Source organism: Tamandua tetradactyla, chromosome 4 (assembly GCF_023851605.1).
Source record: "Tamandua tetradactyla isolate mTamTet1 chromosome 4, mTamTet1.pri, whole genome shotgun sequence".
In the NCBI taxonomy this organism is placed as follows: domain Eukaryota; kingdom Metazoa; phylum Chordata; class Mammalia; order Pilosa; family Myrmecophagidae; genus Tamandua; species Tamandua tetradactyla.
Genome location: NC_135330.1, coordinates 14,177,334 through 14,194,800, shown reverse-complemented (window position 1 = coordinate 14,194,800; position 17,467 = coordinate 14,177,334). Strand labels below are relative to the sequence as shown.

The window sequence follows — 17,467 nt, the reverse complement described above, 5'->3', positions numbered from 1 at the left end:
GGATCTCAGAGGTAAGACGTGGCAGGCGGGGGGTGGGTTTGAGGCCCAGGGTTGTGGAGCCCCACAGCCTGTTCTTTTCATTGTACCACATTACTACAAATCCATTAAGGGTAGATCCTGACTGGGGAGAATAGGAATTAACATCCCTCCCACAGACACCGAAGATTGGGGTCTGTGGGTGAGGTGCGGTTGATGCTAATGGCAAGGAGTACATCCGACAGCTTTCCTAAATTCCACTAGAAAACACTTAAAAGAGATGTCCCGGTCCAAGATGGCCTCCCACATAGCCCTTATTAAAGATGGCGCCTCCAGCTGACGTCCCTTCCGAGTTAACCTGGGCTCCCTCAACCCCTTTTCTCCTGGGATTAAAAAAGCCCTGCCCAGCACAAAAATGGCAGTTCAAGTTAGTCATTTTTCTCCGCTTCCTGCTCTCCTGCTGAAAGCCACTAGGAACTCCACTGTCATTATACTGGGACAGCAGCAGTTGGTTCTCCTCCGCTCCAGCAATACCCCACCACCTCGGCATTCCTCAACCTGCATCAAGATGGGGCTAACGGAAGTGGGGCGGCTCCATGGCTATAAGCAGGCAGGGCGGGTCGAGAGAGACACTTCCGCCCCTCACCAATATGGCCGCGGGTTGGGAACGCGCATGAGCAGCTGTCTATGGAGCTACCCGGGTCTGGGGTGGGGAGAACACCGTCCGGGAAAAGCAGCGGCTGAGGCGGCTTTGGCCGGTGAGTGCAGGACCGGATGCGAGTCTGGAGAGTGATGAACCGGCAGAGCTGAGCAGCTTTAATTTGTTTTAGTTTTTTTAGGTTAGGGAACTCCTGTGGAGGGAGCCTTTGTTTTGGGGGAGGGGGCCGCGCCTGATTCTTTATCTCCTACCCCCTTAGTGGGCCGAACTCGTTCCCCGCCCCGCGCGCGCTCGCCCCCGCCCTCCTGCGGTCCTCGGCCGTCGATCGCGGCAGGGGGCGCCGGGCCACCGAGGGTCCCCGAACCGCTGGCGCCCTTTGCTCCCTCTACCGCGGGCTGAGCGCGGCGGGGCTGGCGGGGTCAAGGCGCGGGCTCCCGGCTTAGTGCCCTGCTCCGTCGGCGCCTGCCGGTTGGTGGGCCTGCAGGGAGACGTCGCATTCCCAGGCAAAGTCTAGGCGTCTGTCTTCTTTCGGGACTTCATTTTTTTTCCCCTTTTGTGTCCAGATTTAGCAAGGGCTCTGGCTGGTCCCTCCTCGCCTGAGTGTGCAGGCTACAACATCCTATCCCAATTTCCGTGTCGCACATCCCTAAGGCTCAATAAATACTTTTCTGATGTCCAACTGAGATTCAACTAAGTAGCCTGACCCCGTTGCTCGGTGTCCTCAGGTGCTACACCTGGCTGACAGCTGTGGATAATAGGGATGCCTCCCTATTCCTTGCTCTCTCTTTCTTTACCTCCTTCTGCAGTCAGCGCTGCAAGCCTCGGGAGGGGCATTTCTTCCTTGCTTTTAGGATGGAGAGGCAGGTGGTCCTGAAACACTACTGCTACTTCCCCTTAGGGACTGGAATCTCCTTGCAGTGTTACTTCCTCTGGCAGTTTCACTTTCAGTTCCTTTTTTTAAAAAATACTTTCTTTGGAACGGGCTTTCCAAGGCTTATCCAAGAATGAAGATTTTCCTTGGCTAGGGAAGGGTTTAGGGTTTGGGGTTTGGGGGAGCATAGGGAGAGAGAGTTTATAAAAATCTTACCTGTTTTGTGTTGGGATTATTTTATTGCTTTGTAAAACGATGCTAATTCTCTCTGGAGGTATCTGTCTGCTCAACCCTTTGTTCTTCCTGTCCTCTGACTGTCAAGGTCCAAAGGCAGGCATCTTATGTTATAGACTGAATCATGTCCCCCACAAAGAGATGTTCAAATCCTAATCCCTGGTTCTGTGGATGTGAACTCATTTGTAAGTAGGATATTCGAAGATGTTATTAGTTATGGTGAGGCCAAATTGAATCAGGGTGGGCCTTATCCATTATGACTGGAACCCTCATAAGCAGAGGAAGTTTGGCCACAGTCAGTAGTAGGAGACAGAAGGAGATAGATGGCCACGTGACAGAGGCAGAGACTGAGTTAAGGATTACCAGCAAACTATCACCAGGATGCTCCAGACTTCAGAGAAAGCCTGATCCTGCCAACACCTTGAGTTTAGACTTTTAGGCTCCAAATCTGTGAGACAATAAATTCCTGTTGTTTAAGCCAACCAGTGTGTGGTATTTGTTATGGTAGCCTTGGCAAGCTAAAACAACTTGTGAATGGATTCTTCCCCCACTGTCTCTTCTCCTTCAGAACCCTGAGCCTGGAATTTTCTCATTCTTATTGAGGCTCAGTTGATTTGGAGTTGTCATGGCAACATGTTAGCAAATGTGTTTGGCAGGAAGCCTTGGTGAATAAAACCACAGGGGCTTAAAGAGGCTGCACTTGGGCTTTAGGGTCTCTAACAGGTGACATAAATCTGGACATCCCCAAACGAGAGCCCTGTCAACAAAATAGGGCCTGAGGGCCAAGTCTGGTCTTTGTGGTTAGCGATGTGTTTGCAGTGGCAGTGGGCTTTGGTTTTCCCCTCCATAGAATCAAGAATAGAGATTTCTTGGTATTCAGAATGTGGCTGAGAAGCTGGAAGAAGCATCAGTGTCATGGCCCTGTGGTCTTTGCTGGTGTTGGTCTAACATGGGTCTTCATAATCCCCATGAAGCTGCTGTCATATCAGATCATATGACTATAATAATCCAATCAGATATGTTATTTCTCAGTCTTCCAGTCCAATTATCCCCTCTCCAGATAGAGTTGGAGTGATAATAGAGGGCAAAGCACATCGTTTTTAGAGTGGCTTTTTCACCCACTTTAGCCCAATTCTAGGTATCAAAATGGCAGAGACTGATTGGATTATATTCTTGGCTGTGTTTTCATGGGGCCCAGGTTCTAGAACTAGGGGTGCTTTTCAGTTTCCTAGACTCATTGCAAACTCCCTGATTTCTCCCAGGACTTAGCACACAGGGCTGTGAGGCAGGAGATACGAAGACCTCAAGAGAAGGACCAGGTCCTCGGATGTGCCCCCTCACAGAGAGATGAAGGGGTGAGTCAAGAAGAAGTAGACTGGTACAGGAGGGAGGTGGCTTGGGAGAATGGTAATATGGCTAAGAGAATTTGCTCTGGAGTCACACCTGGATTCAGGTTCCAGCTCCATCACTTCTAGTTGTGTGATTTGGTTTCTCCGTGTATAAAATGGAGGTAGTGCTGCCTACCTCATAGGGGTGTTCCTAGTATTAAATGAGATAGTGCATGTTAAGTGCTTAGCTCAGTGCCTGGGTCCATATTAAACACTCAGTAAGTATTAGCTGTTGTTATTCCAATCTAATCTAGCATCTGTTGGGAATGCCACTGAGTTTGGGAGCCATATGTTACTGGATCAGTGAGCTTCCCATTCATTTCTTTCCTCATCCCTCCTTTTGTCCCTTATTCACAAATAGGCAGCAGAAAACAGCTGAAACAGAAGAGGGGACAGTGCAGATTCAGGAAGGTGAGTGGTAACAACAGATTTGAGAGCATATCATGGCCTCCCCCGTGGCCCATCTCTTGTGCACTCTCCTCCTTCTAAATGACATGCATGTGGAACAGAGGGATAAGGGCAGTAGCTCATAAACCTTTCTTTTGCTCTTTTAATTCAGGTGCAGTGGCAACTGGGGAGGACCCAACCAGTGTGGCTATTGCCAGCATCCAGTCAGCTGCCACCTTCCCTGACCCCAACGTCAAGTACGTCTTCCGAACTGAGAATGGGGGCCAGGTAAGGGAGGGGGCCAGGTGGCTGCAGGTGTGAACTGGGGTTGGGATTGAGGGAGGTAATTGAACATGTCTTAGGGGAAACTTGGCTTGGAGGATGAGGCAAAGATGTGAACTGTTTGGGGGTGGATAAGGCATAGAGTAAAGATTGTTGTGGCTTGGGGTTATGTTGGGACGTCTATACGGCAGAAAGGGGGGAAAGGCTGAATCTGTGTCTCAGAAGAACTCTTGTTTTGGGGCCTTATCCAATGGAAGTTCAATGAGGGGCCCTGGATTCCCCAGCACTTACTTTTTTCTTCTCTCTCCCCCTCGTCCCTCTTTTCTCCACACTTTAGGTGATGTACAGGGTGATCCAGGTGTCTGAGGGGCAGCTGGATGGCCAGACTGAGGGCACTGGTGCCATCAGTGGCTATCCTGCCACTCAATCCATGACCCAGGTACAGGAGTCTGGGCTGGGACAGGGACTAGAGTTCTGAACAGTAAGATGAAGATGGGAACCAATAGAATGGGAGGTGAAGCTAGAGAGGGTGTGGCATCTGGGACTCCCTTATCCTTAGACATTAGGCTCTTCCTTTCTGGATATCCTTCTACTCTCCAATAAGGGATGGAAGCTGCAGAGTGGTATGGTGGGAAGCTGTGTCTGACTATCACTCAACTCTGTCCTTTTGCTTTCCTTCCCAGGCAGTGATCCAGGGCGCATTCACCAGTGATGATGCAGTTGACACAGAGGGGACAGCAGCTGAGACACACTATACTTACTTCCCCAGTACTGCAGTGGGAGATGGGGCAGGGGGCACCACATCAGGGAGTACAGCTGCTGTTGTTACTACCCAGGGCTCAGAGGCATTACTGGGGCAGGCAACTCCTCCTGGCACTGGTGAGATATCATATGCAAACACTGGCTATAGGGGTTAGGTCAGGTTGTGGGACATTCCTGGTGGCAGTGGGCCTTTACTCATGTCCGCGTAGGTGTTCACTAAGGCCTGGGCAGGCAGTGGGTCTTCCTTTCAGCAGAAGAAAGCATGTTTGTTTAGAGGAGGTTCCCTGGACCTTGGTTTCAGAGCTTGGTGGGGTTCCTAGTTCCATGACCTTACAGAACCTAACCTGCATGTTCATAGGTCAATTCTTTGTGATGATGTCACCACAAGAAGTGTTGCAGGGAGGCAGCCAGCGCTCCATTGCCCCTAGGACTCACCCTTATTCCCCGTGAGTAACCCCTTTTCCCCAATTACCATGAGTAGTCTTGATTCCTGACAAGTCTCATATAATCCTTTACTTCAAACTCCCATCTTATATTTTCTCCTTGCCTTACTCTGGCCTCCCTGGCTTCTGTTGTCAGGAAATCAGAAGCTCCCCGCACGACTCGGGATGAGAAGCGCAGGGCTCAGCACAATGAAGGTATGTTGACCTAATAGGCAGCTGTACCCTGAATCTGACTGGTGGGATTAGGGACAGTGGTTTGAGGGTGGAAGGGAGTTGGGTAGTTTTACACCCTGGGGCCTGTGGCAGGTTCTCACCCTGCTATCTCCTCCTCTTTCCCCATAGTGGAGCGCCGCCGCCGAGACAAGATCAACAACTGGATTGTGCAGCTCTCCAAAATCATTCCAGACTGCTCCATGGAGAGCACCAAGTCTGGCCAGGTCATGGAAACCCTAGTAGTGGGCAGGATGCCTGAATTGTGTCTCCTGATATTTCCAGAAGTGGTAGCGAGTGGGGCATACATGGTAGTGGTCTTTTCTTATCTCTGGCTGAGGCTCCTGTGTCCCTGAGAGATGTCAAACCACCATCCTTAAGGGAAAATGAGGTCTAACATGTGAAAGTGCTTTTGAAAGGCAAGCCAGGGATCGTAAATCCTAGTCCTCATTTTGGTGGCTTTTTCTTGCAGAGTAAAGGTGGAATTCTGTCCAAAGCATGTGATTATATCCAGGAGCTTAGACAGAGTAACCACCGGTTGTCTGAGGAACTGCAGGGGCTCGACCAGCTGCAGCTGGACAATGATGTGCTTCGACAGCAGGTCAGACCCCTACCCTCAATATAGCCCTTCCTCTTCCCCCATAGCCACTGACCCAGTTTGGAGCTCCTTACTTGGTTCTCTAGAGAGGGCTTCACCACTTTCCCTTAACCAGTGAATGTCTGAATAAGTTCATGGGCTTGACTGTGCCAGTTTTTCTATACATTTCCTTTACTGTCTCCTTCCTGTGTCAGGTGGAAGATCTTAAAAACAAGAACCTGCTGCTACGAGCTCAATTGCGGCATCATGGAGTAGAGGTCGTCATCAAGAATGACAGCAACTAACCTTGAGGATCAAGGGGCTTTCAGCCCTGTAGCCCCTTTCTGAGAACTGCAGATAGACCAGGAGCATTAGGCTAATTCTGTGCTCCTTTCCTTCACTGCCCACCTCTGGCATGGGACTGGGGGGAGATCAGAAGGTGTGTCTTTGAACTAAGGCCCTGTGATATAGCAGCCCACAGTGGTGTGAAACACAACGTGGACGTGCACTTAAAGCCTTGCCCACCTCCACCATGCAGCCCCTGGGCCCTTGTGCTCTTCTTGCACAATGCATGTGCTGTTTCCATGCTGGATACTGAACACACAAAACTGGGGGCTTGTCCTGTGCTTGCTTAGAGTGCCTAGCAGAGAGTCTGCTGACATTGTGATGCTCTGGCTTGCCCCAGGACTCTGGCACTTCCACTGGTTCTTCCTTTCCTTGGAGCTGAGGTTCAGATGTGCACCTGGCGACTCTGGGGAACAGGCTTTAGCAAGAAATGGGGGAAAGGGTGCTGAGCAGCAGCAGCAGCAGCAGCAGCTGCCCCAGGAAGAGGAGCTTGGCCAGCAGGTGGCTAGGCCTATGCAAAAGTCTCTGGAGCCAGGGAGAACAGGAGGCCCACGTGGGGCCTTCCCCCCTTTGGGGGGCATTTCTTTCTTTTTCTTTTCTCTTTTTTTTTTTTTTTAAGATAAAATTGTTCAGAGGCATAGCTGACTCCTGTTTTTCCTGCATTTGTGGTCCATGGGCAGCAGGGAGGGGACACGTTTCTCTTTAACCAGTGAGGGCTTGGCCCTACGTAGAGGGCTGCTGCTGACATCCTTATCAGCCTGAACACCGGTGCACGGGCCCGACCACTGTGGCATTTTCGGTTCGCGCTGGCGTTTGCGGGGTCCCTCCCCGCTAGCGGCGCCGCAAACAGGTGCTGCGGGGCGGGGCCTTCGCTTCCGGTTCCGGGCTCGACGCAGGGAGGGCGGGGGAGATGCCGGCGGCGCCGGGGGCGGATGCGTCTGGGATCCTGCGACTTGCAGTCGCTGCGCGCAGCATGGCCCGAGGTACCTGTGGGGAAGGCCTTGCAGCTCGTTTTGTCCTGACTGGCTCCCGGAGAGCGTGGACCCCCCTGGGTGGAGGTTTATGTTCTGGGGCGAGCGAGGGGGCGTGGCTGAGAGGTCCTCAAGCATCCCCCGGAGCCCTGCGGGGTGCGCGGCAGTGCCTTGTCCCTCTCCGCTGAAGGCTTTCGCGCCCCCTTCCTCAGCGTCCACGGTCTCGCTCCCTGAACTCCGTTCGCTTCTAGCCTTGGGCCGGGCCCGGCTCATCGACGTGCGATCTCGGGAGGAGGCGGCAGCCGGGACCATTCCAGGGGCGGTCAACATCCCGGGTATGGGATTGCGAGGGGACGCCCGGTGGTGGAGTAGAGACGGCCAGTGAAGGTCTTAGATAGTGGGACCTCACGTAGGGTGGCGTGGGGAAAATACTGGCTACCGGGATCCTGTATTCCCTTAAGCAACCCCTAAGCTTTCCTAGGGACTGGCCGATTGGAGGCGGATTCTGGCAGCATAACTGGCCCGTCCAGTTTGAAGGGATAACAGGCTGTGGAGAGGGGCGGACCAGCTTCTCTCTACGCTTGACCTCCCTGAGGCTGCATGACTGAGTCTACTCACTTCTCACAATTCGGGATGAGGCCCCCATTCAAAGGTTGTTTGGCTGATTTCCTGTGCTGGTAGGCTCTATCTTGTCCTTGAAGTTGGGGAACGGTGCCGGGGAGCGGCACAAAGTGTTGATGGGCTTCTCTTTGTGCTTTGGAGCCCCCTGGAGATCTGTTTGACCAGCAGAGCCCTGCCCTTCCTGGCCCAGTCCCTGAACCTGAGTTTGCCAAGCTGCTGGCATTCCTTTCTATCCTCTCTCGGCTCCTCCTCCCAGTGACTGAGTTGGAAAGTGCCCTGCAGATGGAGCCAGCTGCTTTCCAGGCTTTGTACTCAGCTGAGAAGCCAAAGCTGGAAGATGAGAACCTCGTTTTCTTCTGTCAAATGGGCAAGCGGGGCTTCCAGGCCATGCAGTTGGCCCGAGGCCTTGGATATGCTGGGTATGGGGACGGTGTGGATCACTAGCTGGGCAGTGATTGGGGTCTCCCTCCCGGGCCTGTCTTTCCCTCTTCCTTTTTGTCTCCACAGGGCTTGCAACTATGCTGGGGCCTATAGAGAATGGTTGGAGAAAGAGGGTTAATTAGAAGGTGGCTTACTGATGGCCCCTCCTCCTCCCTTGACTCTTCTCAAATGATACTCCCTGGCCGCCTTAACTAGCTGCTGACTTGCTTGCTGGGCGGGCAACTCCCTATCATGCTGTGCACACAGAAGCATCAAATAAAGAGCATTTACTCAAAGTCTTCGAAGCACTTAATTTTTCAGGTGGACTGAAAACAGTTCTAATCATATTATAGACTTCAATTCAACCCTAGGTCCTTTCTCTTTGAGTGTTCATCTGTCCCTCTGTCCGTCCCTCCCCAAATACATACCAGCAGTTTTCTGAGAGACAACAGTTCTTCTTCCAGGTTAGTTTCAGCCCAGGAGGCACATCGGAAACACCTGGGTAGCTTAAAAAGCACAACAAAGATTAGGTCCCACCCAGGATTTGAACCGGGGCTGGGAGGGTCTCGGCCTTAGTTGTTTTCTAAGTTCCTCAGGTGATTTTTTTCCCCTCTAATTCTACATTTAATAGTTGTCATTACATTGTATTTGTAAAGTGAACTTAATGTAAATAAAGTGGATATTTCCCTTTAATCCAGTCCATTTTTATGGATAGATTTTTTCCTTATATTTTTGGGGTGTGATGCTGAAACTGAATTGGGATGATCATCGTCCACAGATATCAAACTTATATTTTCTTTTGTCTTTTTCACTTTAGTATTAGGATACTACATATTCATCTTTTAAACTACCCGTCTGTAATTTGTCAGCATCTTCAGTTTTGTGCTAAATAAGCAAAATTCAAAGCAACTAAGGATTAAGTATATAAGGGCAAAAAGTGAAAGAAATTGAATTAGAAGGTTCAAAGAGATGAGAGCAGAGGAAACAAAGTCTAAAATTAATTGTAACATGATATGAGTGAGTTCAAATCTCATCATTCTAACGTGTGAGCCAGGATATAACATACATAATTCACAAAACCAAGCCAAATAACAGGCCTCATGAAAATAAACTCATGTAGGCAAAATCATTCAGCATCAGTATGGGATTCTAAGTTTTTAAAGAACCTAATCCTCAGGTGATTTTAATATGCAGTTAGGCGTGAGAATGCCTGCTTTAGGCCAGAGGTCAGCAAACTATGGCCTCTTTGGCCTGGCGGCCATAGCTATTTGTTTGTGTTGTCTATAGCAGCTTTTGCACCGGAGTTGCAGAGTAGTTGTGACAGAGACTCTCTCTATGTTCTACAAAGCTTGAAATATTTACATCTGGACTTTTTTACAGAAAAATTTTGCAGACCCTTGCTCTAGACCCTCAGTTCCTTAGCCCCAATCTCAGCTTCCCTCAAACTTTATCATTGGGTTGAGGAAATGAGAGGATAGTCCAAGGCTGTTGGGTGAGGGGATGGAGGGTATCCTTCATTCCTACAGATGTCATGCACACATGCACACACACGCACATACACACACACACACATATTACAGGTGTGAAGACTCCTTTCTATTTCACCAGAACAGGTTTCGGTTTTTTTTCAACATTGTTCTCTGTTCCCACACTGAGCTCGATAGCATTTAATTGGTTTAAAAAAAATGAAACCAGTAAATACTCATTGGAACTAAATTCAACATTAAAAATTATATATAACTTTCTGTAGCATGGTCCCTAGTTTGATGCATATCCTTCCAGTCCTTTTTAATATTTCAATGGCAGAATTTTAACTTTTTAAGTTTAATTTTTAAGTTTGTTTTCCCCTTTATCCATGAGGAGAAGGCTGAATCAGAGATGGACTCAAATTTCTGATTTTGCAAGTTTTTGAAGAAACTTCTTCAGACAGTCCCTGCATTCCTTGCCTTTCTCTCACCTCATTTTCCTCTTTCTTTCTCCCTTCTGGACTGAACCCACCCTCCTACATCTTTTATCTCACAATCCACACTCCACAGTTTATAAAATCTTCCAATCATCTGGGTTTCACGCTTCTTTCACAGAGCTTTCCTGCTGTTTCCCAGGGCTAATCACAATACATGACTGGAAAGAATGTTGAAATACGTGGAAAAGTTTAGCCATGGTCTTCGGTTCTCAGACTGGTTGGGAAAATTTTCCTGGGGTCTGATTTCTCTCCTTGAGTCTTAACTGTGCTGTGCTTCTCTTTAAAATTATTGAGACATAATTTACCTTCAATAAAATATACAGTCGTGTATAGTGTTTAGTTCGTTGAGTTTGACAATTTGTGCTCCCTTGTAACCACCACCCAAAACAAAGTATCAAGCATTGTAATCCCCAGGAATTTCCCTCAAATGCCTTTCAGTTCTATACCTCCTCTCTCTCTCTGTCAATTCTATACCTCCTCTCTCTCTAGGCAACTGCTTTTTATTTTCTGTCATAAATTATTTCTAGCCCCCTTTCTGGCCTGCCCACCTATACTGTTTGCTTTCTTCAGTTTTACAGCTGACCAGGGTTAGAGAAAATCCTGGAAGTAAACTGACCTGGCCCACTACATGACCTTGCCTCTGGCCTGATCATTGTGAAGAGAACATTCTTCTTTCTCCCTCATTCACTGTTTGGTTCATAACCCTGCTGGGCTGTTCTGCCTCATTACCTTACTCTTTAAAGTTCCTTTCTGTTTCCTCATAGGTAACCAGTTATACGCACTTCCCCAGCCAGTGTGACATACCTACATCTGCCTTTCTTTTCATACTAAATTAGAACTCCCCCATCATACTTTATCTACCCCAGGTTTGTGGTTACGTATACCTGTTTCATCATTTCTTGTACACAACATTTTTATTGTTAATTCGTCTCTCCCAGATAATTATGAGCTCCTCAGAAGGGGGACCGTCTCATTTACTTACCCCCCAGAGCCTGGCATATGGGTTCTCACTGGCCTCCTAACTTTTCAGAATCATTTAATTTCAGCATTTCTGAAACACTACTGCCTGCCCTATCTCAAAATAACATTTTTATCTTATCAGAGTTGATCATTTACAATAGGCCTTTGTTGCCTAGTGGTTCAAGCACGTCTCAGCCTGGCACTTTGAGCAACCGGTTATCTGGTGTCACCTTGCCTTTCCAAACTTACCTTCTAGTGCTTGCTCCCATCAGGTTGGTATCCTTAGTGTCCTAAATAGATCCTGCTCCTTCCAGACCCTGCCCTTTACTCACTATTTTCCCTGTTTGGGAAGTGTCCAATCTTCTTTGTAGCAATCTGAGTTTCACAAGAATTAGAAGAATGTATTTGGCAGGAGACGTTCAGTCTTCATCAAGAGGGCTTTTACACTGAAGGAGAAGGGAGAAAAATAACCAGATAAAATTATATAACTGAATTCCATGGAGGACAGAAGACACAAGAGAACAGAAGATAAGGCACACCCCTCTACCGTTGCATTTTTCATGCTAAATTATAATTTGCCATACTCTCCCTCTCTAGACTGAGCTCTTTAAGGGTAGGGGCTGTTTATTTAATCTTTGCATGGCTAACAAATAAACCAGAACCTTCTGTGTAGTATGTACTCAGTAGATGTTGAATTTTTATTGAGGTGTTTAGTAAGTCCCGGAGGGGAAAATGTAAGGGTAAGATAGCTGGAAATAATACTACTTATCCATGTTCTGTGGAAAAAGCAAAGGCCATCAGTCACAGTTCTCACTTCCAGTTCTAGTTTAACGGAAGTTACTTTTAGTTATTCTGACTCTTAATTTCCTAATCTGTAAAATTACAGATTTAAAAGATTTTTAAAAGATTTATCTTTTAAAAGATTTATCTACTTGGATTGTTGTGAGAGTTTAATTAACATAGGTTATGTATCGACCTGTCTATAGATTTAGATTTAGAGATGTATGTACAAGTATAAATAGTAAACATAAGTAAATACAAAGTATAGACATCATTGAAACTTGATAGACGGTAAGTTGTGACTGCCAATGGAAAGATATGCCATATTTAAAAGTATATTTAATAGAAGAGCCAGACATCATATGTTTGTAGTTCAATGAATTTTTACAAAGTAAACACCCATTTAAAGCATCACTCTGATCGGAAAACATAATTTGTATGGTTTGAATCCTTTAAAATGTATTGAGACTTGTTTTCTGGCCAAGTATATGGTCAAGTTTTGTAAATGTTCCATGAGCACATTAAAAGAGGGTGTTCTTAACTTTAAACTATCAGTCAATTCTATCCCTCCTTTCTTTCTTGGCAACTGCTGTCTATATTCTGTCACCATAAATAAGATTTCCAGCTCCCTTTCTGGCCTGCCCACCGATACTGTTTGCCTTCTTCAGTTTTACAACGGAGCAGGATTTTTGGGTACAGTGTTCCATGTATATCAGTTAGATTTGGTTTAATTATGTTGTTCAAAACTGCATTGCTACTGGTATTTTTGTCTGCTTGTTCTATCAGCTATTAGGTATGTTTAAAACTATCCATGATTTGGATTTGTCTACTTCCTTTTCTAATTCTGTCAGTTTTACTTTATATATTCAGAGGCTATGTTGTTAGATGTATACAAATTTAGAATTGTTATATCCTTCAGGATGGATTCTTTTCTTACTATGTCCCTCTTATCTTTGGTGATATTTCTTTCCCTAGAATCTATTTTGTCTGATATCAGTAAAACTACACTAGTTTTATTTTGGTTAGTGTTTGCATGGGCGTACAAGACAATGCCTCCTGGAATTCATATTAAACAGAGAAGAAAACACTAAGCACAGTTCAACACAGAAGTGGACTGTGGGAGAGAAAAATTTTAAAGGTCAAAGAAAATATAGGTTGAGCTCATGGCCAGAGACTTTAAAGAGAAAATGAACCAAGAAGGTTGATAGCCCTTGAAAACTAGACTGATGGCACTTCCCAAAGGAAACTTCTTCGAGCCCATTCATTCTAGTAGCATTCCCATCCCCAATCATATTCCTCAACCTATAAAGTTCTCCAGCTAAGTGACTTCTCCAATTCTTTTCTGTCCATTATCCTCCTCATGCTCTCTGGAAGGATCCAGAGAGAATTAATAAAAAGTCCCTCCTTTGCAAACCTCTTTAGCATCCTTGCTGCTTTCTCCCTTTATCACTTGCTTGGCCCAACCATGGTTAAACCCGATCAGTCACTTACTATAGTCCTGGAGTAAAACTTACTGTACTCCTGGAGTAAAACCAACCAATTTAACTAGTTTTTCTATCTATGTACAGAATATTCAGTGGGCACTTAACACTCTCAACCAGTACTAATATACTTCCCTAGTATGTTCAGGTTCTACTCTATAAACAACCATTTCCAATTCTCCCCACTCATCAAACCTCCTAAATTTCCTTTTCCTCTGCAATCTTACCTGATGACCTTACCACATACTCCATAGGGGGGAAAAACCCCAGAAGAAATCTGATGGAGTTCCTAGCAACAAATCTACCAACTCACCTGCATCTGTACCTCTTCATAAGGTGCATAGGTCTTCACTCCCTTGTAACTCTCTGGATCCCAGCCCCTCTGTTTCTCAGGGACTTGGTCCTGAGCTATTGTTCTAGTTTGCCAGCTGCTGGAATGCAATATACCAGAAATGGAACGACTCTTAAAAAGGGGAATTTAATGAGTTGCTAGTTTATAGTTCTACGGCTGAGAAAATGTCTCAATTAACACGTCTATAGAAATGCCCAATCACAGGTATGATTGGGAAAGATACCTTGATTCAAGAAGGCTGATGAAGCTCAGGGTTTCTCTCTCAAGTGAGAAGGCACATGGTGAACACAGTCAGTTTCTCTCTCATCTGGAAAGGCACATGGTGAACACAGTCAGGGTTCCTCTCTCATCTGGAAGGGCATATGGCAAACATGGCGTCATCTGCTAGCTTCTCCTGGCTTCCTGTTTCATGAAGCTCCCCTGGAGGCATTTTCCTTCTTCATCTCCAAAGCACTGGTTGATAGACTCTCTGCTTCATGATGCTGCAGCATTCTCTGCTCTTTTTGAATCTCTTATTCTCCCAAACGTTTCCTCTTTTATAGGACTCTGATAAACCAATCAAGACCCACCCAAATGGGTGGAGATATGTCGTCACCTAATCCATCTTAACAACCACTCTTGACTAAATCACATTCAGGGAGATGATCTAATTACAGTTTCAAACATACAGTATTGAATAAATGGGATTAGGATTAAAACATGGCTTTTCTAGGGGGCATACACCCTTTTAAACCAGCACAACTATCCTCTCTCATATATCATCAATTCCTCCCTCTCTACTGGATCATTGCTATTTACATACACGTATTTCCATCTAAACAAAATACCACTTCTGTCTTCACCTAATATCCCCTCCAGCTGCTGCCTCATTTCTATACTCTTTCTTTTCTCAGCAAAATCTCTATGGAGCTGTCCTAGTCACAGTCTTCTTTCCACAGGCCACCACTGCATTCAGCATCTTTCAAGGTGACCTGCGAACTATGCACACAGACCAGTCAATGGATGTAGGCGGCCCTGTATAGGGAATGTGTCCTTGGACTAGTTACCTCTCTTTAGAATTCTTTATTCTGAAAGGGGAGTGTGGGCAGTGCATCACAACACACAATAAAATACAAGTATGTTTGTATTATCACAAAATCTCTCCTTCCAAAAAGGCTAAAAGAATTAATAAGTACATTTATCAAAGCCTACAGAGAACAAATATCAATGACCAAATGATATTTTTAAAATGTATTATTCATTTAAATAACTTTATGGGAAAAGGAATCTGATGAACATCAAAATATTTGTATGACTCGAAAATTACTTTCCCGCTTTATCAGTGTGTACATAAACATTTTATATAATAGTGACTGGCATGCATACTATTTTGTATTTACTTTTTCATTTACTATTAATCATTTTACTTCATGCATACTTTTCCATGTATTAATCATATTTTATTTTCAAAAGATATAGAATATTATGGCATAATCTAGGAATGCCTAGAGTGTATAATGATAGTGACTAAATGTACAAATTTAATGTTTTGCATGAGGAAGAAGAAAGGAATGTCAATTATGCAGGGTGCTGAAAATAGATGGCAATTAATATTTTAAAACTTTAACTTAGGTGTGAGACTAAAGCAAAAAATGTTTACTTGGTACAAAATTTATATTTTTACTAGTGCATTTCCTAATATAACTTATGTGGACAGCTCAATTGAACACCACAATACTTGGAACCTTGAGTAGGGCATGAGATTTTGTAGGTTTGTCCAGAGTGATGCCCCAATAAATCCCAGAGTGATTTAAACAGTGAAAAAAAAGTATTTGCAAAGTCCCCTTAGGGGAATGGTGAGAAAGGGGGGAAATTCAACTTCCCCAAGTGGAGAATTCTTGATATTTTCACAAGCAGTGGGGACAACCAAAGCAATAGGCTGAGCTCCCAATCTTGGGTTTTGTTCATAAGAAAGTTAACCCCACAAAGTATAGGCTAAGCCAACTTAAAATTAGGCCTAAGAGTCACCCCCAAGAGAACCTCTTTTGTTGCTCAGATGTGGCCTCTCTCTCTCAGCCAACATGACAAACAAACTCACTGCCCTCCCCCTCTCTACGTGGGATATGACTCCTAGGGGTGTGGACCTCCCTGGCAATATGGGACAGAAATCCTAGAATGAGCTGGGACTCAACATCAAGGGATTGAGAAAACCTTCTCAACCAAAAGGGGGAAGAGAGAAATGAGACAAAATCAAGTGTCAATGGCTGAGAGATTCCAAACAGAGTTGAGAGGTTATCCTGGAGGTTATTCTTACACATTAAATAGATATCACCTGTTTAGTTAAGGTGTCATGGAGAGGCTGGAGGGAACTGCCTGAAAATGTAGAGCTGTGTTCCAGTAATGTTTCTTGAAGATGATTGTATAATGATACAGCTTTCACAGTGTGACTGTGTGGTTGTGAAAACCTTGTGTCTGATGCTCCTTTTATCTACCTTATCGACAGATGAGTAGAACACATGGATTAAAAATAAGTAACTAATAGGGTGAACAAATGCTAAAATAAATTTAGTAGATTGAAATGCTAGTGATCAATGAAATGGAGGGGTAAGGGGTATGGTATATATGAGTTTTTCTCTGTTTTCTTTTTCTGAATTGATGCAAATGTTCTGAGAAATAATCATGATGATGAATATACAACTATGTGATGATTTTGCGAGTTATTGATTATACAACAAGAATGGAATGATCATATGGTAAGAATGTTTGCGTTTGTATGTGGTTATGTTTCATAAAAAAAATGATTATGGTGAAGAATACACAACTATGTCATAATAGTGTGAGCCACTGATTGCATACCAGGTATGGACTGTATGTTTTTGAAGATTTGTCAAGAAAAATATTTAAAAAAAGATACAGGATTTTGCAAAAATATGAAACTGCATAGGGATAATTGCAAAATGTACTTTGGTTAAGGAACAACTGCATATCATGCATGATTGTTTTGTTAACCTAAAAGATCTCTAATTAGAAAACTTAAAAAAAGAAAAAAGAACTGAACAAGAACAGATGTGGGAGATTCCATTGAGTAGCAGTCCAAGTGTGAAAACAAGTTTAGGGATTTGAGTTTACTGCAAATTGAAATACAGCTAACTCAGTAGTGAAATATAGCTATTAAATTTGCTAATATATTTAGACTGAAATAGGAATGATGCTCAAAATGTGCCAGGCCTTGTGCTAACAGTATTACATGCATTATATAATTTAATCCTTATGCTGCCATAAAGGAAATGATATGTCAGTAATATCATAACTATCTCTGTTTGTAGAAAGTTTTAGAGAGATGTGAGATGGTTGAGAACAAACAGCTAGAATTTGGGGAACTGGATTTGAAGTGAGATCTGTCTGTCCCATGTCTTCTCAGAACCATGTCTTCCCATGGCGTCTTAGTACCTGGGTTTAGTTCTTGGTGCAGTGACAGTCAAAAAATTGTTTAGACAGATGGATTAATTTGAGGAACGGTTGTGAAACCATGTCATATGAAGACTACTTCAAAGATATAAGAAAGTTCAGTTTGGAGTATAAGTACTTTGGAATATCTGAAGGTAGGGTTGTCATTGGGAAAGAATAACCAGCCATTTTGTGTAACTCCAGAGAACAATGGCTGGAAGTTACAAGGAGGCAGATTCCAATGTGAAGAAAGGATATTTTAACAGTTAAGAGTTGTACAAAAACAGAATGGTCTGCCTTGAGAATTTTTAGAAGAATTTCAGCAAATCTAAAATGTCTTCCTCTGTGGGGTGAGGTTGA

At 44.8% G+C, this 17,467-nt stretch overlaps 2 protein-coding genes across 4 annotated transcripts; both read left to right on the top strand.

The window, feature by feature from the left end:
* Positions 1-599: 599 nt before the first annotated feature.
* USF1 (upstream transcription factor 1) lies at positions 600-6,771 on the top strand. 3 transcript variants are annotated; one of them, XM_077156646.1, is made up of 11 exons: positions 600-734; positions 3,002-3,094; positions 3,489-3,538; positions 3,687-3,802; positions 4,134-4,235; positions 4,480-4,675; positions 4,917-5,004; positions 5,138-5,196; positions 5,344-5,438; positions 5,684-5,812; positions 6,004-6,771. In XM_077156646.1, the coding sequence occupies exons 2-11, from the start codon at positions 3,087-3,089 to the stop codon at positions 6,091-6,093; spliced, it is 933 nt and encodes a 310-aa protein (XP_077012761.1). In that variant the 5' UTR covers positions 600-734; positions 3,002-3,086; the 3' UTR covers positions 6,094-6,771. The 3 variants fall into 3 exon arrangements, with proteins under 3 accessions (XP_077012761.1, XP_077012762.1, XP_077012763.1); XM_077156647.1 differs by lacking the exon at positions 600-734 and adding an exon at positions 1,708-2,462; XM_077156648.1 differs by lacking the exons at positions 600-734; positions 3,002-3,094 and having other exon boundaries at positions 3,511-3,538; positions 3,687-3,771.
* Positions 6,772-7,020: 249 nt separating this feature from the next.
* On the top strand, positions 7,021-8,441 carry TSTD1 (thiosulfate sulfurtransferase like domain containing 1). Its single transcript, XM_077156649.1, has 4 exons — positions 7,021-7,116; positions 7,317-7,439; positions 7,982-8,144; positions 8,233-8,441. The coding sequence occupies exons 1-4, from the start codon at positions 7,044-7,046 to the stop codon at positions 8,282-8,284; spliced, it is 411 nt and encodes a 136-aa protein (XP_077012764.1). The 5' UTR covers positions 7,021-7,043; the 3' UTR covers positions 8,285-8,441.
* The last annotated feature ends 9,026 nt before the right edge of the window (positions 8,442-17,467 follow it).

Excerpts from the sequence above, each read along its gene's own strand:
- USF1 (XM_077156646.1), top strand. Across the intron at positions 3,803-4,133 it reads GAACTGAGAATGGGGGCCAG|GTGATGTACAGGGTGATCCA; the intron begins GTAAGGGAGGGG and ends TCCACACTTTAG. Across the intron at positions 5,439-5,683 it reads AGAGCACCAAGTCTGGCCAG|AGTAAAGGTGGAATTCTGTC; the intron begins GTCATGGAAACC and ends TTTTTCTTGCAG.
- TSTD1 (XM_077156649.1), top strand. The coding sequence starts at position 7,044 with ATGCCGGCGGCGCCGGGGGCGGATGCGTCTGGGATCCTGCGACTTGCA. Across the intron at positions 7,117-7,316 it reads TGCGCGCAGCATGGCCCGAG|CGTCCACGGTCTCGCTCCCT; the intron begins GTACCTGTGGGG and ends CCCCTTCCTCAG. Across the intron at positions 8,145-8,232 it reads CGAGGCCTTGGATATGCTGG|GGCTTGCAACTATGCTGGGG; the intron begins GTATGGGGACGG and ends TTGTCTCCACAG.